This window comes from Sturnus vulgaris, chromosome 1 (assembly GCF_052056855.1).
Source record: "Sturnus vulgaris isolate bStuVul1 chromosome 1, bStuVul1.hap1, whole genome shotgun sequence".
Classification (NCBI taxonomy): Eukaryota; Metazoa; Chordata; class Aves; order Passeriformes; family Sturnidae; genus Sturnus; species Sturnus vulgaris.
Genome location: NC_142243.1, coordinates 71371744 through 71394557, shown reverse-complemented (window position 1 = coordinate 71394557; position 22814 = coordinate 71371744). Strand labels below are relative to the sequence as shown.

At 38.1% G+C, this 22814-nt stretch overlaps 1 protein-coding gene across 4 annotated transcripts; it reads right to left on the bottom strand.

The window, feature by feature from the left end:
• Window positions 1-1416: 1416 nt before the first annotated feature.
• SLC35B3 (solute carrier family 35 member B3) lies at window positions 1417-21728 on the bottom strand. Of its 4 annotated transcripts, XM_088169613.1 has the most exons (11): window positions 21596-21701; window positions 19181-19217; window positions 17178-17453; window positions 15768-15889; window positions 13767-13921; window positions 12168-12275; window positions 10011-10108; window positions 7249-7341; window positions 6734-6845; window positions 3753-3822; window positions 1417-2693 (listed from the first exon to the last, which is right to left on the bottom strand). In XM_088169613.1, exons 2-11 carry the CDS (start codon window positions 19187-19189, stop codon window positions 2543-2545), a joined length of 1194 nt encoding a protein of 397 aa, XP_088025739.1. In that variant the 5' UTR covers window positions 19190-19217; window positions 21596-21701; the 3' UTR covers window positions 1417-2542. The 4 variants fall into 4 exon arrangements, with proteins under 4 accessions (XP_088025739.1, XP_014741347.1, XP_014741346.1 ...); XM_014885861.2 differs by lacking the exon at window positions 19181-19217 and having other exon boundaries at window positions 21596-21728; XM_014885860.2 differs by lacking the exons at window positions 19181-19217; window positions 21596-21701 and adding an exon at window positions 21473-21521.
• Window positions 21729-22814: the final 1086 nt, after the last annotated feature.

Below are 22814 nucleotides of genomic sequence, written 5' to 3'. Positions count from 1 at the left end.
AACACCAATTCACTGAAATGAAGGTTTTCTTAACGAAGGCGTGAAACTGCACAGACCATGATGTGTGGCAAATTATGAACTACTCTCACTTGTGTGTGCATTTTCTTTAACACATTTACATATTGTTGATTGGCAAGTACTAGACTCACACCTATGAAAATAAAGAGCTGACTCTTAAATCTATGATATTAACAGTAAACCTACAATATCAATTTGTATATAAAAATAATTTTAAAGTACACCGTTAAAACAAAACCTACACTTCTACAGTTAAGAAAATTATTAAAAAAATAAATCAAAACTTCCCCTATCGATAGCTCATTAACTCAGTCCTGTATAAAATAGACAATAAATTAAAAGGTGAATTATTGTGATGACTATTCTCTCCAAAGACAGACAATAGAGAAAAAAATGGATTATATAAACAGTTCAGAAATGTACATACTACATTTGAATTCTAGTCAGAAACTTGGTGAATGACTTCTCATCTATTTAAATAAAATAGATGCCAAATGAATTATATTTACTATGACTTTCTGCATATATTGTAGCTTTCACATAACTTGTTTTCCTGAAGGTTAATAAAGTTTAGCAACAGGCAGAATTTACAGATGGCAGAACTAGGACTGTAAAATTATCAAGCTCGCTGGAAAACCAACTTTGTTTAGTGAAAAGAATGCCAGGGAATGTAAGAGTTGATAAATATTACAGGGAAAGAAGTGTATCAATCCCCTTGACTTGGTCAAATGCACTCTTACACCAAATTTGAAATTGGAATGCTTTATCATACCTTACCATAAAAGTTTGGCTGCAACATGAAAATGCACAGCCATGGCAGGCCATCTGTCTCTTTCAAAGTGTATCTGTTCATTAAATTCTCACCTATCTCATCCAGGACACAATCGATCATGCAGCAGCTGGGAATTTAAAAGCCAAAGGTGTCCCATGCAATAAATTCTCCCCACTTGGCAACAGTGGGTTTGCATGTGTTGAGAGGCTTTGCTGACACCCCAGAGAAGTGCTAGGAACAGTGCAGTTATGTCAGCACAGCTCTCTTCTTGTTCATCCCATCATGCTCAGAGGGCTGGTATCCCGTGCTCTATTCCATAACATACTCAATATGACAGACGCGAGCTACCAAATTAATAAGACAAATTTAAGGCACATTTTGTGTCTGTGCTTTGATTACACGCTCCTTAAAACAGCAATTCTTCCTAAGTATCTGAAAAATATTTTGTACATCTTGAATACTTTCAAATACTATTTTTGACAGAAGGCCATCCTGTGAGATATTTAAGTTCTTTATATGTTCTTTCTGACAAAATATTTCTATTATCCAATTAATTTTTGTCTAAGTTGAAAGAACACACACCAACATTTATCTAAGGGACACAACAACAAAAAACCATGACCACGTAAGAACAATGATTAGTAAGGTGATTAGTATTTTTAAAGTGCTGTTGTTAAATATATAAAATGAAAGAGATGAAAAGTGATTCCAAAGCACGTTGATTATGAAAGAAAGAGAGATAAATGGACTTAGTCTTCCTAAATTCATGATGAAAAAGACAGATTGGTAGCACATTGTCTCCTCCTGTCACTGAAGAAAGAAAACTGTAATCTGCAGCCTAATCCTCTTAACTTCATCAGAAGACCACACAGACTGACACAGTACATATTTCAATCACATTAGCTGATGCTGTTATCATTTACTCCAATATTGAAACTGAAGAATTTTGATTTGATGATATGAATTTAAGGAGAACTTCCATGTCCCTTTATACTGCTATGATAGAGAGGGCCACAGGCCACTAAAAATTCTGTATTTCACCACAGATGAAGCAAATAACAGTTTCTTACACCACAGTTTCAATCTCACCCCATTCAGGCCTAAAAGCCCACTTCCTGTTAGCAAGAGTGTTGACTAAAAAAAACGAAATCTGTTTTGTTGCTTGCAAGCAATACTCAAAAAGAGTAACACTAGGATTTCCATAAAAATTTCAACTATTACAATAAATATCAAGTTCTGTGATGATCTAAACAATAACTTAAAAAAACCCCAACATTTTTATTTAAAATGTAAAAGAGAGACGACATACTGTATTCCAAACCTTTCACCTTTAAATTCACAATTTGGTCAACCAGTTGGTGATTAATACAGTATTACATTTAAATTACCCCACCTAGACAATTAACAAAGAACCACTAATCTCAGATCAGCCACATGGCTAATATTATTAAAATGCCCAAACTAGTCTTCTACTGTGTCCCACTTGAGTGCAGCTTCTCAGCAGTTTGCCAGGAGCTGCTGTCCTTCATTGCCGATAAAACCATGTGACAATGGCCTACAACAACCATTTGTGATGAATTCAAGTGCTCTGAAGAAAGGGCTCACAAAAATGTGCATTTATAGCAATCTGCAAGCAGACAATATGCCTTCAGCTCCTTTGGTTTTAATAACATTCCCTTTGGAAAGTGAATCAGTTGAAGACTGTTCCAATAAAATAGTAAGTCAAAGTCTAGACAAGGCATGAACCACTGTCTATACAGTTTGTGACAACGTCCTTGATTTTCTTTCTTCCACACGTTTTTTCCAAAGACCAAGCAGTGAAGGCAGTTTGATTTTGTCCATATTCTTACTGTAAACATTAAGAAATATACCAAGGACAACCAGTAAGCCTGACCACACGTACCTAGAAGGGAGGCAGAGGAAGGGAAAAAAGTTACCATTAGCACTTTATCTTTAGCAATTACATACCAATATTTGTGGATTAAACAATCCTTATATTAGGAAGAAAATAGTTGAAGAAAAATGCCCAAAAAATCAGCGGGCCTTGAGGCAGAATTTCCCCAAATCTTTATTATTACTATTCTTCCAACTTTCTTTTTTCCTGTCCTGGCTGGAGAGTTTATTTAAGTGCATTTATAAATTAAATAATAACTAAAGAGTAGCTGTTCTTTCTCACATTAATAAAATTATCCTTAGGGGTTTTAGTATGTTTTTCCTTTCTATATGAGAACTTCCTATGAGAACTATATACAGTCTGTTACTGTTCCAAAATGTTTTCTCACTCAGTGTCTTATATCCATACTTCCCAATGCAGGCACATTTTTGTTTCAGCTCTCCATTCTTTTAAGCCTCAATATTTTTAGCTAGGGAAAATTCCGTTTGGGATTTGTGTGCAAGCTTTTTTCTTAAATCAATTTGTATATAAAAATGAAATAGAATTTTATGTTGTTTCAAACCTGAAGCAATTAAAATCAAAGTAGCAACTTAGCTATATTTTTCAATGTAAGCTCTTTCTTAAAATTTTAAAAAAGGGAATAAACTCAAGCTCAAACATTTGGCAATTTAAATACAATTATTTAAAAGGAATAACTAAGAATTCAAATCTGAGCTTATAAAAGCAGGAACAATACCATAATGGAAAAAATCCCTTCCTTTAGCCAAATTTTCCACCACGGAGAAAGTAGCCAAACAATTTATTATATATCATAAGCACTAGATATTATGTAAGGTTTTTCTTAAGTTTTCTTTGTTGTCTTCCAAATCTTTAGAAAAATGTAAAATTTTCTCTAGCATGATTAGCATCAACAAGCCAGTCAATATTTACAGTAGATTGCCAACATTTGTAGAAGATATGAAAAGACAAGCATTAAACTCTGAATATGATTAATTAGTGTCGTATTTCCATGATGAACATAATTTTTTATCAAATACTCTGTAACCACTAAAAACTATAAATACTTACTGTAACGTGAATGGCTTTGCAAAGAACAAAAAAGAAAGCACAATGGTCATTGCTTTTCTTCCTGTTGTTACTGCAGAGGAAAAAAAGGATTAACCTCTTTAAGAATTCAGTTACAAGAAAACAACATAACAAAGGCTTAGCAGGTAACCTCATAAAATAAGGTCTCACAAAAATGATGATCACAAATGATTGGTCCAAACACAGACTGCAGGTGGACCAGTGCAGCACTGGAACCATGTGATTTTTGAAAACAAGTACACTGTGTCACTAGTACTGTCTGCAGTCACACTACCTGCAGCAAGGAAATTACCAGAACAAGACTTGCTATTTAATAACTTTGTGCTAATCGATCCACAGTCCCTGAGAGAAACATGCAAATAACTGATGACGTAAACTCAGCTGTTAAAGCTTGGATGTACACCAAGGACCAAAGGTCAAATATCTTGCCATTTCCACCTCATGTTATTACAACTCCATGGTGTTTTGGGCTCTATTTTTGAGTGGAAAGGGATTATCCTCTCATCATTCTTTTGAAGTTACTAAAAATTTCCCTAACAGTGCAGGGAATTACAATTTTGCTTAGACGCCTAAGAAACCGAGGATGTCAGATTTCAATGACTGCATTAGGAGGTTCTCCTCAAAACCACTGAGGGACATTTTTCTGCATGTGATCTGTTCACTAAAAATAATCAAGGCAGTATGAAGAGTGGAAAACACAATCCTGTTTCCAAGACAGAGATAAGCATTCTTTGGTTGTTGTGAAATTAACTATAGCTCCAACAATTATTTGAACAGTTTCAATGCTATCTGCAATGAACAAGGATAAAGCATTACTAGCAAATTGTATGCCAGGAAACCTATGTAGCTTATCACTGAAACAAAATCAATAAATGAGTGAAAGTTGTAGAAAATGTTTAAAAACAAAGTAAGAATGCAGTCAGGCACACAAGTTTAGCTATAGAGGCTAAGGGCCTGAGAAGAGGTTATTCTATATGATGGCATAGGGCTCTCACTTGAAAAAGACTCAGTACAGAGTGCAGTAGGTCTGCACATAAAAAATGTATTTTTTTTATTATCAGAAAATATTTTGCTTACCATGAAGTTCCTTTTACTATACCATGCTGGAAGATCATATTTGTGTGACTACATCCAAATTAGTCTTACTGCAACACACTGGCAAAAGGAACCAATGACTACTGATGTACATTCACAGTGCCTTGGCTAGAGAAGCAAGTTTCATTCTTCCCAACTCTACCCCACAAACAAATATTCACTTAAGACTGTTTTATAGTAGAAAAAACAGTTTTCACTACTGCTTCATCTGCCCCAACTTCAACTTTTTAGTAGTAATTTTCTTTTTACATTTTAAAAAACTTGCGCACATCAAATAAAATTATTTTCTATTACATGAAAAATTAAAGGAGAATGAAAAAGAAAATTGAGTTTTAATTAGAAAACAGTTTACAAATGAATAATTTAAAAAATGGTTAAATTACTTCAGTTTTTCTAATTACAATTATTTCTGTTCTTTCAAATCAGTTATTAATTAAAATATTTATGTAACCATTTCCTTCTAAATTAAGTGCCTTTTCTTCTTTTTCCCAATTAAGTCTGATAATTTCTCATTCTGCTAATAGAAATACAATTTTCATTAAACTCTTTCACCCCACTCCCCTCAAGAAGGGGGAGGGTGGATGGGGGAGCTGGGAGGGACAGTAATGAATGCGGTGTTCTTCCAAGGCACAGTAAACATTTTCATATTGCTACAGGCAAGGCAGAAAGGGCTCAAGTATTAGAATTGTCAAGGTCAGCCATAAGAAAACCTGGGAAAGGTTTACTATTCTACAGCATTTTAAAACTTTTTTAGTACAGTAAGACTTTTTTTATAAAGAGGTATTTTAATACATGAAGCAACCCTCTCCTCTGGGTCAATTTCCAGTCAGGAGAGCTACTCAACTTGGTTAAAAGCAAATACGAAAGAGATACGCTGCAGAGGAAATAACTGATAGGAAATCAGAGCATGCAACCCTCAGGTCAGAGAACAATTATGTATTTTCCCTTCCACTACTGTGAGTGAAGTAGAGCATCACCTGATAGAAACCAGGGTGTCTTTTCGGGGAAGAAGAAAGGCAAGTAGCTACATGACATCTTGCTACACCTTCTCCCACACCAGGCCCTTGTGACTAATGTAGTTTCATGTGCTTAGGAACAATGTCACTGCCTACTAGAATATCCTTACTTTTCCTTTTATGTTTTAAATGATACAACATCTTTTCCCTTCTGCATTTTCCTATGAAGGCAGGCTGAGAGACTTGGGATTGTTCAACCTGAAGAAGAGGAGAAGGCTCTGGGGAGATCCTATAGCACCTCACAGTACCTAAAGTGGGCCTGCATGAGAGCTGGAGAGGGACTCTTTGCACGTAGTGACAAGACGGAATGGCTTTAAACTGAAAGAAGGTTATTTTAGATTAGATATTAGGAAGAAACTCTTTACTGTGAGAGTGGTGAGACACATTGTCCAGAGAAGCTGTGTCTGCCTTATCCCTGGAAGTGTTCAAGGCCAGGTTGGATGGGGCTTTTGAGCAAACTAGTCTAGCAGAAAGTGTCCCTGCCCATAGCAGGGGAGTTGGAACGTTGGAGATGGTCTTTGAATTTCCTTCCAACCCAAATGGTTCTGTGATTCAATTTCAACTCCTCAATTTAGAACAGTGTATGTTTCTGCACTAGAACATAACACGGACTATGCACAAGTTTACTTAACAGGCTCTTCACGGTTGAAACTGTGGCAAAAAAAAAAAAAAAAAAAAAGGAAGCTCTTAAACACATTCTACCATGTGAAGATCCATGCTACACAAATCAGTCAGCACAAAGAACAGAAAAAAAGCCAGGGTAAGAACAACTCTCAAAAGCTCTGTCCTAAACAACAGAATAGGATTACTTTGTTTTTATACAAAGGCAGTAAAAATACCATTTGTTCATACCTGTTACAGCGAGAAGGGCACCGAAGATTTTAATCAAAGCTAGAACAAAGGATATGCCAAAATACCCAGTCAGGGAGAAAAGGAATGCATAACCATAAGTCTGAACTGGATGCTGCAACAATAAAAAAGCCGGTTAGGAAAATGTAAAACAAACCCTGAGGTATTGCAAAATGACATAAAACTACAGACTTTAATCAACTGCTTGAACAATAATAAGCTGTTCAACAATGCATTCATGCAAAAATCCTTATTTAATTTTAGTTAAATAATGGAAAAATAATAATGAAATTATAAGCTCCTAAGTCTGGTCCTGTGATTTTGCTGCTTTTTAAAACATTACCCTGTCTTATACATCAAAGACTGGAAACTTGCTTAGTGTATGAATTATACAAGTTAACTTGTTTACATGATGAAAACAGAATTTTAGAGAGAGAATTGATAAGATTTTCTAAATCATACAGAGCAAGGTTTTCCAATGAGGTTCTTCATAGAAAAAGGGAAATTTTTACACTTACCTTTGAGCAAAATGTTACTGCAGGGCTTAATCCACTAGTGCATGTTAATCCAAATAAAATATACACAAAACCAATTGAATAGGAATATAAAACCTAGAATAGTGTAAGAGAAAATAATTACTAGGTGATACTATACAAAAAAGACAAAATTAAATGCTTTCAGATGCTTGGCCGTATTAATATAGTCAGCTTCTTGGAGCTGAATTTGCAGGGTTTGATGACATTTTTACTAGGATTTATATAATAGTTGATGTACAGTGAAAAGCCAACATTAAATGTTAGACACATTTTCCTGCCCACAACAACACAGAAGAAGTTTGGAAAGCTAGTCAGTTAATAATATCTTGAGGTCAGCGTCAACTGCGGTAAATCCTTCAAGTTCAGGATTTCACAGCCTAAACAAAATTTCCCACAACTATGCAATTTAATAGTCTGAAGAACACATTACACATATTTCATTTTCTGCTACTTATCCAGAGCAGCAAAGATTTGCTTTACATTAAATATGCAAAGGGTAGCACAGAATCACCAGAAATGTCACGTAAGTTTCATCAGTTCACATGCACGGCACACATGCACAATGGTTATGGCATACAGGATTTTCAAATATAACCAGCTCAGTGGTCAGAACACTCAGGAAACAGGGAAGCTTTTTATTTTGTCTGCACCCTTACTGAATTCATAGCTGCACTGAACAACAAAACCATCTTCATCCATCCTTTCCAACATGAGCCAACAGAAGTAGAAGCTGGAACTGTCCGTCCATCCATCCTTCCATCCTCCCATGCAGCAGAAGGCATTCAGCTGTTTGGGCAACATTTAGTAGCCTTTTCTTGCCAACAGAACTATTCTTCACGATACTGGCTAGAACATGCTGATCTACTATGATTTCAAAATGCAGTGTCTTGTTATATATCTCAGTTATTTTGGAAAATCTATTAAAAATTGTTAGCAATTCCATGAGACAACAGACCACTTATCATTGCTCCATAATAAAGAAGGATGCATATGTGTTTAAAGAGCAGACCTGCTTTCAAACACTCAAAACCAATGACCAGACTCTCAGAGCTTTTACTTTATTTATACACACAGAAGTCAGTCCCTAGTGCTTCACTTGCCTCTGCATCCAACTTGTCTCCCTAAGTACTCAAAGGCGTCAGTTCTCACAGCCAGGAATAAGCACCAGATTCCTATTTCCTTGTTAGGCAGTGTAAGATACATCACTTCCACAGAACAACACATAAGGCAAAAATCAGGTATAATCTTCCAGAACAGCAATTACCATTTCCTTTTCTCTTTTCACAATTGCTTATATCCAGGGCACTTTCCAAATTTGACAGAGTAAGAGAGACCCCATGGATGACAGGTTCCTTTTTTGATCAACTTTTTTCCAGATCACTGTCCATTAAACATGATCTCCAATTCAGATTAAATTTTTACCCACAGTCTCAAGTATAGAAAATTATTTCCAAAATTCTGCTTGTACTTCTGCACTGAATTCTCTGAACAAAATCCTGAAGTGGAAAGTCTAAACTACAAACAAAACCTTTATATCCCAAACCATTACACTCATCCTCTACAAGTAGCATGAGTATACAGTATGAGGATCAACATTTGTCAAGACTAATGCAGAATAAAAAGCAAAGTCCTGGAGACAGCAGGAATTTCGTAGGTAAGGCAGCAACGACAGTCAAATGCAAAGTGGAAAAAAAAAAAAACAGCGACAGATTGCACTTTGGTTTCAGATTTTGGAAATGACAGCTAAAGAAGGCTGCACCAGGTCACATGGCTAAATCTCTGCCCCCAGCAGCAGTCAACAGTGAACACTAAGAAAAAGTGCAAGAATAAAAACAAGAAAACAGTGACACTTTTTGGTATATATTCTTCCACTTTCCGGAAGCTTGTAGCTCGAACTCCTCAAGCCATCCTAAATCACTTCCAGCTTTAAATGAAGATTCTTTCTAACTTTTTCTCCATTTATGATGCTATTCTCATGAGAAATTTGATTTTTCTAGTTAAATAACAAATACATGCCAAATATAGAAAATAAATTTCAGTACCTTTTTACCCGTGGCATACTCGCATCATGCCTTTTATAGTAAAAAGGTTTACTTATATTTACTCAACTTCAGAGAAAAATACATCAAATTCAAACAAGTTTTCTAAAAAGAAAAATAACCTCAGACCATATGAACAGATAATATGCATTCCAAGTAAGTATATTAAAAACACTGAGCAAGACATTTTCAAAATTGTATTTCACTGAATCAGGAACAAAAATATTCACCCTGAGTTTTACAGATTTCAAAAGACTTAAAAAAAGCTGCCTCCCAAGTGCTAGTACACTCTGGAATATGAAGTATAGCAAGTAAGGAAAGCAACATGTTCCATGTAACACATGCTCAACTATATCAGAAGAACAGTGTGCATTTTTCAGAGATTAAGTGCATGATCATACAAAAAACACTACATTGATCTCAGGCCTGCAGGGTAGACAAAGGAATTGTTGATAGAAATGAGTGCTTCTGTAGCTGCAATATACATTTGAAGTTGCACACAGAAGGCAGCACCCTTGAAAGGTTAAAAAATGCAACAGAAAAATCAGCAGAAGTTCTCAGACAAACAGAAAACCCTAAGAACAGTACACCAAGAGCTCTTCCTTCCGTAAGCAAGTGAAAAGTACATTAAGTCCCATGCTTTGTCAATGTATACCTTGCCTATGATTAGACATGTTCTTTTAGAATTGCAAATGTGGTATTTACCATTTCTGAATTAGAACCATTGTGCAACTTCATAGCTTTTTCCTGTACATTTCCTATAACTGCATCTGCGCAGAGGGCAAGGGATATTAGGATCACACCTATTAAAACAAACAAACAAAAACCTCTTCAGAATATTCACCAGCAAAATGGTGGCAAAAAGTCCAAGGAATAGAAAAATAATAACCACCCCTCCCCTATAACATATTCTAAATGTCAGCAAAAATATTTCATGACACCAGTACAAAGCAGTGCCTACTTCCACTCTCTCCACCAGTTAGCCCCTGTGTGTCTCTAAGCTTGTTGGGAACATCTGAACATTGCTATGAAGAAGCTAGCTGTAGTTTTTGTAGTAACAAGAGTGACAGAGTATCAGTTGCAGTTAGTTAATGAAGTTAAATAACCAGAGTAAATAATCTTTTTGAGTAGTTAATCCCACATTATTTTTTCCTTATAAAGGCAAATAGAAATGCAAAACATTTTTAAATATTTTGCAAAAACAAGATGTAAAACAAATGCAAGTGTATTGACAGTAAAAATCTCTCATTACTGAAACATTAATTAAAAAAAACCCTACTGTTCAGGTACAAACCCCATGGTTTTAGGTTACCATTTAAGCTCACAATGAAGCCACTAGTCACTACTGTAATCATCTCTCTGATAACAAAACAGTGATGACTAGTCATGTCAGTCACAGCTCATTTCTCAACCTACAAATTTTCATGACTGTTGTCATGATCACACATTGAAATATTTTTCCTAAGTATACAACATTACAGAAGACACTAATCATCAAAATGCAAATCAAAACCTGCTCTAGTCTTGGTTCCTTAAAAGATCACAGAAGAAAACTAGAAGACTAGAAACAAGCAGTGTTTCATTTTCTTAATCCTATGTTCTTACAATCGGAGGTAGAAGATTTAACACTTTTAAGATTTAACACTTTTAAGGCCCATGAAGTTTAAGGTGGTGTTTTCTAGGCAAGAACTTCTAAACCAGTGTTTTCAGTTTGGGAACCATTTCCTTTCCATGGCTAGACCTTCCAGGTCTCTTCATCATTCAAAATTATCAGGCACTGGAAAAGGTATAACTCAATGGAAAAGACGTGATAACATGAAAAATATTGGTAACGCAAAAATATAGATGTCTCATCTGCACGGATTCAGCTCTAGTCCAAATAATAACAGCTCCAGCTCAGCAATTTCACTTTGTAAAGTGATGGATGAATGTCTCTATGGGCATTCTCCATCATAATTCATGTTCCAGCTGTGCTTAATGGCCCAAGCACACCACTGGACAAATGCATGGTTCAGCACTGGACTGAGATGAAAAGGTTACCTGGAACCTGAAGCACCAGTGCATATGGAGAGGAGAAAGGTGGAGACAAGAAAAATGTTAATCTTACACTCATTACACAGTTTGGAGTGTGAGGAGAATTGTTCCACTCATTGTGGCAGTGCTGAGCAGGAGCAGCAGCAAAGCCATGGATGAGACCAGCAATGTTGCATTGTATGTAAAGCATGAGTAAGAACAATTGAAAAAACTGTCCCAAATTAGTTCTGAAAGAAATTTGCATGGAAGCAGTTCTACACAAATCATTGGAATGAACTCAGGAACTCAATTATCCTTTGTCATTTGAGAATGAAATTCAACTAAGATTTTAAATCCAAGCAGATTAAAATCCTTGCTTTGCTTCTGATTTTAGATAGTACTAAAAGTTTAAGATGTGAGAGCACCTAAAAACTACAGCAATTCTGCCTGAGATGATCAGTTAATATAAAGTATATAGTTCAGAAATGGAAAAATACTTAAAATTTTGACTAGAAAAGACATCTTTTTAAGTTTTAAAATGTTCCAACTGAATTTTATCATAATTATTTTAATATATATATAATGGGTTAAGTCTTTCTTGAGAATACATGAGACATTTCAACCAAAAGGGTGCAGTTTCCAGAAATTTTAGGAACCTAAGAACTTACTCTTTGAAAAAAGGTCTCTTCTGCCACAGAGAGCGTTCTGCTAGTACAAAGCTACAATAAAACTCGTGTTTTCAGTAGAATACCTGAAGGCACTCCAACAAGAGCCCAGAACTTCTATGGAATGCTTACTGTAGGAAAAACCAAGCATTTTCTTAAACTCTAAAGTGTAATGGGTCTTTACCTGTCAAGTTGAAGTTTGGTGCAACTGTGCTGTCAGCTAAAGTAAACCATATTAACCCAAGGCTCATACATAGGGCAGCAGACACGTCTACAATATTATAACGCTTTCCTACAAAATGCAAACAGCAGGAATGGACTGTTAGCACCCTCAGAATTTCATATTTATCCTGTTTAACAGACTAGAAGACAAAAGAAACATTGTTAAGTCATTCTTTTACTTAAACAGAAGACTCAATGCTCTGGTCTTTCACAACCGGACTCAGTTTCTTCTACAACAGAAATTCCTACCACAGGGGAGGACCCTAATGGGAAATATCTGATTCTTGTGATCAGCTTTGGTTTGAGTCCACAGTTACTGCACTGACACAAGCACATCCTCCCTGACAAAGCATTCTCTTAGCAACTTCAGGAGAGCTTAGATGTCTCTTGATACCTTTCCCTCATACAAGACATTTCGGCTGCCTTTACTGATCTGAAAGAAGTCAACTCCAAACACTAACAGACAACTTTGGCATTCTGAGAACACGACACTGTCTTATAGTTTGGGAGGGAGAGGTTGTAGAGGGGAATAGAAAAAGAAAGTAAGGACATGAAAAAGCAGGAGTTAGTATATCTTGTTTGAAATAACGTATTGTTTGCTCAGAAACAACATAAGATTCCAAGCTTTAAACATAAGCTTCCAAGGGAACTTTGTTGAACTGAATTTTTTAACAATAATATAAAAAAAAAAGCTCCTGAGACTACACTACTACAACACAATAAAAAGTTTCACAAAGCTTTAGGGAAATGCCAGTCACTTTGCATTAGAATGATAAAAAATTACTCCTAATAAAAGGTAAATACTGTGCAGACATGTACATATGTGAGGTTGAAATCTCCTCTGAAAATTCAGCTGCTTTTCAACCAGAAGGCCAGAATTACCTATAGAAATACAGAAATACAGAATCCTAGATTTTGTTCCATAATACTTGTCCATGTGGTGCTTTACTGACTAAATTTTTGTGTATTGAACACAAATTTTTATAATATACTTAAGTCTTCTAAATCCACAAACACTCAAGTATATTTATTCATATAACTATAACCTTTATCTGGTTTTCTCCATATTGCATTTTCTTTTCTTGGAATATGCACTATGACTTTAGGACTAGCCAAAGACATGCAAAAATCAGGTGCATTTCTGATTAAATATTCAATCAAAATTTAGGAATTAATCTTTTCAAACAAGAGTAAGGATTTTCTTCACAACTCATGGTTGGCTTTTTTTTCCATTTCAAGTTTTCCATTTCAATAATGAAATTGTTTCATTTACGTTTATGTTTTCATTTATTTAGTTTAGAAAACAAACACTTCTTAAAAATTAAGAAAGCTTGTGTAAAAATGAAGTTTTGCAAGTGACCTGCAGAATGTTTTTCCCTCTATTTTCTGTTGATCTAATTATATTTGTACATTCTCTCGGAAAATGCTTCAGAAATTCTCATTTCTCCTCCTATAGGAAAAATTCTACCAGTGGAATTAAAAAAAGTACAGGATTCCATCTATGACTGCCTCCCAAAGAAGCAGTTACAAAAAAATATATCATAGCAAGACTAACACTTACCTTGTATAAAAACCCCACCTATCATAACTGGAATCAGCTTACAGCACTTGAAGATGACTTGAGTTGGGTAATTCAGATATCCTAAAGAGGTATTTGACAAACCCATAGTTCCCACTGTCAAAAACGCTATTATCATGTAGGTTTTGCCAGGAATTCTACAAAACATAAACATATAAATCTTAGCATTACAAACTCATCTAGAGGAGATTTAGCTTGGTAAAGAAATACTATTGTAATACAGCCTCAACATCTTTCTCACTGAATTTCACTTCATAGAAATTTAAAAATGCACATAAATTTCATATTTAATTTCTTTCAATTGCTGAGGAAAAATAAAAGCACAAATACAAGACAATAAAATCTTTATGGCTCATGAAGTATTCCAGCAGTAATTCTTTAACCTCCTTCTGAAAAGGTGTGTTATTTACACAAGAATCAAGACAAAGGTTTCAGGTTATGTGTCAAAGGAAACATGGAAAGTTGGTATACCAAGACAAACTGGATCTTAGTTCTGCCACAGGTCACTGTGACAGATTCTTTGGTGAACCTTGACATTTTTAAAATAAAGAAAGTTGAAAAAAGTACCATTGTTGTATTAAACTCAATGAAACTAAGAGAGCAGTGATTCAGTTACCATGAACAGAGGGGCTCCTTGAACATTTTCAGATGTTTTATTCACAATTTCATGAACTTATCACCTGACAACAGATGATCCAACAGTTACTTTTGTGCTCACTTTGTGATTTTTTTACAGTTATTGCTGTGCATATGTTCAGCTATTTTTCATGCATACTCAGAACCATGCTAAAACACAAGGAGCCGTCTTGCTGCAATCCTGTCTTATCTCTAACTCATTATGTGATGTACACATACTGTGAGGCATGCAAGAAAAATTCAAATTTAAGAAATGGAAATTTCTGCTTGTCTATAAGAAGATACTTAGGTTATAGAAAATAAAATATAAAACGTATTTCAGATCTACATTTCCAACACAACCTACTTGAAGGGTCATGCTCTGTAAGCATTACCAACTGGTAATAATACCCCATAAATACTAGTAACCCAAAAGGCAACTGTGCAATATTATCTGATGCATCTCAAAAAGTCAGATAACTTGAAAAATAAGCTGCCAGTGTTTAAAATAAAAAGAATAATTTATCAAAGTTGTGTTGTTTGGCTAAAAAAAGAATTTTATAATCTAAAACCAGTACATGCAAAATCATACAAGGCTGACTGCAGGTAAGGAAAACTAGTTATGTTCAACTAGAATATAAGACAGCTTTAAAATTAATGTACACCGTGACAGCCTATATTCAAGTTTCCAGAGTGCCTCAATAAACACTTTGCAGAGGCTATAGATGGGTAGGAGGCTGCAGAATGGCTACATAGAGGCAAAAAAATAACCATTTCCATGGGATTCAAGACATCAAAAATCTCCTTGTTCCTGCAGTGAAAACACAGAACAGTTCTGTGGCAGAGTATTATGAATGCTGTCTTAAATGAAAACTACAACACTTCAGCACATCCTTTGAAGCAAACCCACTCAGCCACAGGGCAAGCAGAGAGCAGACCTCTGACACTCTCCAAGATGCACAGCATGTTAGAGGAACCTCTTGGTGAGGAGGTGCCAATATTTGAGGAAAACATATTCACTGACAATGGCTTCAAGTGCTGGGAAGTGCACTGGCTCTATTCTAGATGTGATAATCCCAAGCAACACATACACGAGTCAGTCTCTCTCAGCCACCTTAAGGATACCATACATTCTCTAAGTGGGACAGTGACAGCAGAGTCAATAAAACGACTTATAGTCTGAAATCCAAGTGGGTGCTTCTAATATATTCTCTAACATCATCCAGCAAATTCACTTTATTTTATCTACAGAACTGCTAGCAATGCCCCACAGTACTCACATTCAAAAAACAGAAGTTAAATTTACCAAAAGTATCAAATGCTTCTAATTTCATGGACAGTGGGTAAAATGCTTGGAAAAACACGTACCTTCTTCTTTTGTCCTGAATCAACTGCAATTCTATTAGTCCAAAAATGGAATAAAATCCAAATTGCACTAAAGTGAGGTACCAACCAAAAGGTTTAAAACCTTCCACTGAAAATATCAATTCCTACAAAAACAAAAATCCACCAAAGTCATGAACATACACCAAAATATTAAATGGACAAAAAAAAAAAAAAAATAAAAATCAACAGACCTTTTTCCTTCATGTACATGCAAATCTAGGCTTTGCAGATACTGGTTATCAACTAGATTTATCTGCCAAATGTAACATGCAAAGTATAGAAAAAGAAAAGACAATTTTGGTTCTCCAAAATGCAAGAAGAAATTTTATTGTTGTTGTAAATATACTAAAACTAATGGATCAATTCATTAGGGGAATACATTTGATCCATTAGTAATTATCACATATTACAGATGGCTTCCTGCCTGCTTTTTTGCTGCTTTTCAGTTCATTTACTTCAGCAGACCGTTTTTATTTAGATTTTATAAATATCTCAGGATAAATTTAATACACATGTTCTCTAACAAATATCCTTACTGATAATTTCCAGCTCTTAGGAATGTACACCTAATATTTTGAGTGCATAAATAGCACTTGTGAGTTCATAAATTTGCATGCTGTAGGAATATTTTAAACCAGAGCAATTCTTAATGGAAAAATACATTCACTGCATAAAGACTTACGTAGGTGTATCAATTCTAGAAACAAAAGGCTACCTAATATTTGCCTTTTTGAGATTCTGCTTTTAATTTTTAAACTGATCATGTTTTCTTAACTCTTTTGAAGTAACTTTTTGTTAACAAACTTCTCAGCTGCTTTTGAAAACTGCATTAGAAACATGATTTTTAATTATCAAGTTTTTCAATCACTGCTTTGTTGAGAATACTCAATGAATTTAAAAATAATTTTAAAAAGGGAACAGAAATGTAGCTTCCCAAGATAAGAGAGAAAAGATCAGCAGATTGGTAAATGTTTAACTAAAATTGCATAAACATTATGCTTCTGTTTAACAAACTACCACAGTACATGTTTCAGCTCTGTCCTGAGAGCAGGGAGAAAAATAAGATGACAGTAACTGTACAGTACTCATGGAACTTAGGGAGATCTAAAGGTTTCAGCATCAATGAAGACTTTGGTGTATCTTGCACACAGAAGTAAAAGATCAAGTTATGAAAGTCCAAGTGATCGAAACTTTACAGGCACATGAACCACAATGGAAACTTAGATTATATATTACTTGCTCTTCTTGAATACTGAAAGGCTGACTTTGCAATAAATATCTGGTTTAAACATCTACACATATTAAAAAAAAAAATACACAGTATATTTTTATGCTATTGAAAAATAAAAGGGGTAGAAGGAATGGCCTAAGACACAAATTCATAATACTTACCTGTAAATATCCATAGATTAGATAAAACATAAAAACTCCAGAAACACAGATGAAAAATTGAGTAGGTTTGCTAAATTTGCTGAGATTTATGCCAAGAACTACAACATCATCTACTGATTTGATATGGGGAGACATAGCTTGAGATTTGGAAGGTACACTGATGGAAATGTATTTTCTCGATGAAGGGAATTTCAGATCCATGGTTCCTGGTTCGCTGCATTCGGGGTTATTGTTGCCTTCCACTCGCTTTTCTCCTGTGTGTCTTCTGTCTGAAAGCTGAAAAGAAATGCTAAAGTCACATGGGACATAACATACTCAACTCCAACAACAGTAAATGAATGTGACATTTACAGGGAAAATATAAAAGTTTCGGAATTTTGTTGAATTACTCTTATTCACAAATTTTACTTCTCTTTTCTGATGTCCAAAGTTAACATCAGTTAACTTTGTTAACACCGAAGTTAACACCAGAGGCCATCAACATTTTATGAAAGCAGTTTTGCTTTATTCCTATACTTGACATAGCAAACAAGCCAATCAATCAATCCCAAAACATCAGCAACAGAAAACCTTGAGTGTCCTGAGCTTCTCAGCAGCTCTAACTGGTCCTGTCATGTGCTCATAGGAGTGACTGCTTGGGAAAGAAGTGATGTCCATGACCAACTCACAGTGACATAACTGGTATTGAAGCACTGTCTCTGCCGACTTTCCTTCATCTTCTGAGCAAAACATCAGACTAGTCCACAACATGGGAAGCCTTACTAAAAACTACAGTTAAAGCATGGAAGTGGAATAAGTTATCCCCTCATCCTCATGTTTATTCACTATTTCTTGCACAGTTTTTCAGAAAAGAACGTGGAGATTGAAACAAGCAGACTGAGATGCCAGTCTCAAAAATCAGATTGTTTAACTGATGAGGTCTATGATACGGCAATCCCTTTAATATTTATCACAGGCAGTTATTTCCACATGTAACAGAAAACAAAACTGGATGACTGAAGCCTAGAGAAGGAATGCAGCAGCTTAGTAGACTGAGATGCAAATAATGTTCTTCTCCAGCTCAGCAGACAGTAAATATTATATTTGATGGGTATTTTAAAGATAAAACACACTGGTCAGCCAATTGTCCCAAGATTTTAAAGTGTAGGTCAGTATCAATTTCAGTGAGCAGTCAGTAATTAAACTGTGTTTGTCCCAACTGTTTAGTGATTTGTTTTTCTCAGCTGAAGAATTACTCCCCTCATCACACATTTATAAAAAATCCTTTCCCCAATGTTTTAAAATTGAAAATGTCCTAGTATATTAACACTAGATCATGCAATAAATGTAGTCTGCAAGAACACTGGTAAATACAATATATTATGCAATACTAGAAATTTTAAGGTTAGCTGAAAAATGAACTATTAGTACAAAGTTTGCAATGTGCTTATGTTTCCTTTTTTCATATGATCTGCTATCAGATTGGAACTAGACTCCTCCTACAGTTCTGAAAGAACATCTTGGGGAGTATAACAGAAATTTAGGGACCATCATAACTGTTTGTGCTTAAATTCATAGCTCTTCAGCTGAAGATCAAAAGTGAGAGGTAGAAAGTTTGCCCCTGTGGACTTTAGCTAATCCCAACATGAAATGACCAAAAAACAAAAGAAAAAGAGTTTGAGACTATTTTTAGCAAAGCCAGAAAAGCTCTAATGTCAGACAATGAGGCATGAGTGAGCCTTCCCATACAATATAATAGAGTTCTGATCACCCTCAGAGAAAGACTGAAAGAACAATGGCAAAAAAGGGTTATCAGGATTAACAAGTTGCCCATATTCAGGAACTATATCTTAGGAACTAAAATAAGATGAAAGCATAACTTGTCTAGTCTAACAAAACCCCAATGAAAAGAAAATAGACCTGCCTTCAATACAATGGAATACCACTAAGGAGAAAAAATAGTTTTAATTTTAAGGACAGAAGAATGAGAGCAGTGGGTATGAAGTGATCACGAACAAACTTACCCTTTCCATCTCTAGACTATCTGTATTCTAGAACAGCCTAAAAATGAAAGAAGGGACAACTTAACTGTATGCTTTTTTTTTTTTAAGATGAAGTTTATAAAAGCCATTGTGCACAGCTGTTGAGATAGGGCATGAAAAAGAGCAGTCCTTTATAATCCCATGTTTATAGCATCCCACCCCAGAGCTGCCTGCAGAAGATGCTTGGTGATCCCACCTGATCCAGCATAAGAACTACTAATCTCCCCAAAAGAACTGCATTCAAAGTCAGGACTTCCAAGTTCAAGCCCAAAGATCACATCCCCATGAGGGAAAATCAGTGTACTTCAGAACACATCCCTTCCTGGCAACTCAGCTGAACTTGGATTTTTTGTTGATGCCTGCTCAGACCTTTCCTGTCCACTTCCACTTGATAAGCGCCCAGCATTTGTTAATGCCACAGTTTCTCAGTGGAACAAGTGCTGCAGAAGCAACCTGAGACTCATTTTTCACCTAAGTGGAAACAGAGTATCACATATGCTCAGAAGAGGACATGGACTGTCATTGATGCCCCAAGAGCCCAAAAACTTAAAGAAGTTTAGCCATTGTTGAGAGAGCTTGCACAGCTTCAAGGCCTTTTCTCTTTCTCTCTCTGCCCACTCCTGCAGTGAACAGCCTGGGGTGTGGGCTGGGAGGGAGCACAACCTGGCACATGACCTGAACTAACCAGAGATATTTCATAAAGTGTCATGGACAGCAACAAAAAGTGAGAGGAGGGGGTTCAGGGAGGTCAGCCAGCTTTTGCTCAGGAACTGGCTGGACATTCATCTACCTGTGTGAGAAGTGATCATCTTTACATCACCTGTTTTGGTTTGCTTCTCTCTTTCCATTTTTTTCTCCACTTAAAAAATATTTATCTCAATCCATATTTATTTTTTTTACTCTTCCTTTCCTCTCACCCCACCCTTCTGGGGGAGGGAAGAGAGGAAAGTGAGCAAGTGGCTGTCATTAAACCACACAATTAACATAATCTTCGATTTTCAACTATTTCTATTAAAAATATTTCCTCAGGAACACCATCAGATTTTACAGTCTCTCCACCTAATTTTTTGCAGATCACCAAGTCTCTCATGAAACTCGTAAGAAACACTGATTGCTCCAGACACACCCACGACCATCGATATAAAACTATGATACGTGGTAATTGCTTTTCTCTACATCCTGCAAAGAAAATTATAACAGCTGAAGAAACTGTAAATGTATGCATGCATTTCAGTCTCCACCAAGTAATTTCATTAGCAACAGTGAGAGAATTCTTCTGAAATTCACTGTGACTTCTCGAACTGCTGTTTTTCTAAGTATGAAAACTGTTATTCCTACTCCTCCCATCAAAATCCCTCAAGCAACTAATTCACGTCTTGAACAAACATACAGCAAAAATCTGTTTTATTAACAGTTAAGAGCTGTCCTGATTTGTGTAAAATACCAATTTCCCTCTTTTCTTTCTCCTCCTGTGTGTAAAAGCGTAAACAACAGATTCTTTACATCAAAGACTTCCTGTTTCTTCCCCTTTAAAAAAAAAGTCCCTTGCAGATCAGTACTTTAACCTAGCACACAAAATAGTGGTTATTTCATGAAGGAGAAACAAATGAACAAGTGAGTAGAAGAGCAAAATTTCTTTGGCCTCCAAAACGTTAACTGGTACTAAGCATAGAAAAAACATCATGAAGGAGCTCGAGCCTTGGTTGGCCAAGGTTTTTAACACTGAAGAACATCTGTTAAACCCGTAATTTTGACAGAAACCAGCGTCTTAGTATGCTCAGAAAAACTGCTCGCCTGAGACACACAAGGCAAGCTCCACGTTGGCCTTGGCCACGATCCCCCGGAGACTATGCCAGGAACGCTTGGTGGCAGGACAGCAGCTGGCACCACAACAGGGATGCGCCAGGTGACAGGGACGCCAAAGCCCGGCTGCGGGAAACCCGAGCAGGTACTCTGCCTGACGCTACCTGCGTCCTGCTCCAGAGGCAAAGGAGGGAAGGGGATGGGGTCCAGCAAGATCCCTGAAGCTTCCTTCCTGCCCGCTCGCCTGCGGCGGGTGTGTCGGTTCCCGAGCGCCGGGCAGCTGTCCTGGGCAGGGCTGGCACAGGCTCTCCAGCCGCCACAGGCCGCCATTCCCCGCCCTTCCCCCGGGAAAGGGAACGCCTCGCTGCCCACGGGCCCCGCGGGACGCCGCCTCCTCGGGCCGGCCGAAACTCCCCCGGCACTCAGTGTCAGCCTCCTCCCGCTCCACATCCCGGCCCCGCCGCCCCTCACCGTCGCGCCCATGGCCCCCCGATGCCGGGCGACGCTTCGCAGGAAGCGACCCCGCCTCCTTCCCGCTCGCCCACCGTCCCTGGGGGAAGGAGGAGAGGAGTGGGGAGCGGCCCCGCCCCGTACCTGTCCGGCGGGCGAGGAGAGGCACGGCGGCTCCGGCCTGCGGCTCCCCGCCAGCGCGTCCCGCCCGCCCGCCGGGATCGCTGCCTGCTGCGGGCCCGCGCCGGCGGAAGTGCCGGCCGGGAGGCGCCAGGGGTCGGCGCGAGCAGCGAGCGCATCGACACCGGCACCGGCACAGCGCCGCTCGCTCGCTCGCTCGGCGTTCCGCTACCCGGCCTGAGGCGGGCGGGGCCGGCGCCCTCCAGCTCACGCCCGTTGTGGGCGGGGCCTCGGTGCCGGGAACGCCTGAGGGGCGGGGCGGGGAGGGGCGGGGCCGGGGGCTCGCTCATCGCTCCCGGATCCCGCGTCGCGCTCCCGGATCCTGGCTGCCCGAGGGCTGCGAAGCGGCTTCCCCACGTGTCTCTGGGGGAGATCACAGAATCACTAAATCGTTAGGGTTGGGAAGGACCTCTGGAGATCCAGTCCAACCCCTTTGACAAGACAGGGTGACCTAGAGCAGGTGACGCAGGAACACATCCAGGAGGGTTTGGAATGTCTCCAGAGAGAGAGACGACACACCCTCCCTGGGGAACCTGTTCCAGTGCTCTGCCACCCTCAGCGTAAAGAATTTCTTCCTCATGTTGAGGTGGAACTTCTTGTGCTTCACTTTATGGCCGTTGCTCCTCGTCCCCTCTCAGTCTTCTCCAGACTAAACGTCCCCAGCTCCCTCAGTCTCTCCTCATAGGAGACACCAAATCATCATTGCGTCCCTCCATTGATTCCTCTCCAGGAGCTTGGTGTCTTTCCTGTGGTGAGTAGCCCAGAACTGGACACAGCACTCCAGATGTGACCTCACCAGGGCTGAGCAGAGGGGGAGGATCAATCGCCTCCATCCCCCTGCTGCAGGGACCTGGGGAAGGAGCCCAGGGTGACAGGAGCAGGGCCAGGGCCTGAGGAGCAGCCTGGGCTCCCTGCAGCTGCCAGGAGGGTGACAGGGACAGTGTGGGGGTGTCACCTCGCCCCCCCGGTGTGCTTCGGTCAGGCGCTGCCGCCGGTCCGCAGCCATGGGGCTGCCCTAGTACTCTGGAAAAGCCTCTCGGAGCAGGCGATCGTATTTCACACCACGGTGACAGGAAGACTGGAGTCCTGAAGAAGTTTTTTTCCGAGGTTTGGTTGATGCTCTGCTGTTCTGATGTGAGGAATGAATCACCCAGCCAAAGCTGCAGCTCTCATTAAAAAATAA

Coding starts and splice junctions, on each gene's coding strand:
- SLC35B3 (XM_014885860.2), bottom strand. Junction 10,109..12,167: donor ACCAAACTTCAACTTGACAG/GTAAAGACCCAT, acceptor TTGTTTTAATAG/GTGTGATCCTAATATCCCTT. Junction 2,694..3,752: donor GCAAAGCCATTCACGTTACA/GTAAGTATTTAT, acceptor CCTCCCTTCTAG/GTACGTGTGGTCAGGCTTAC.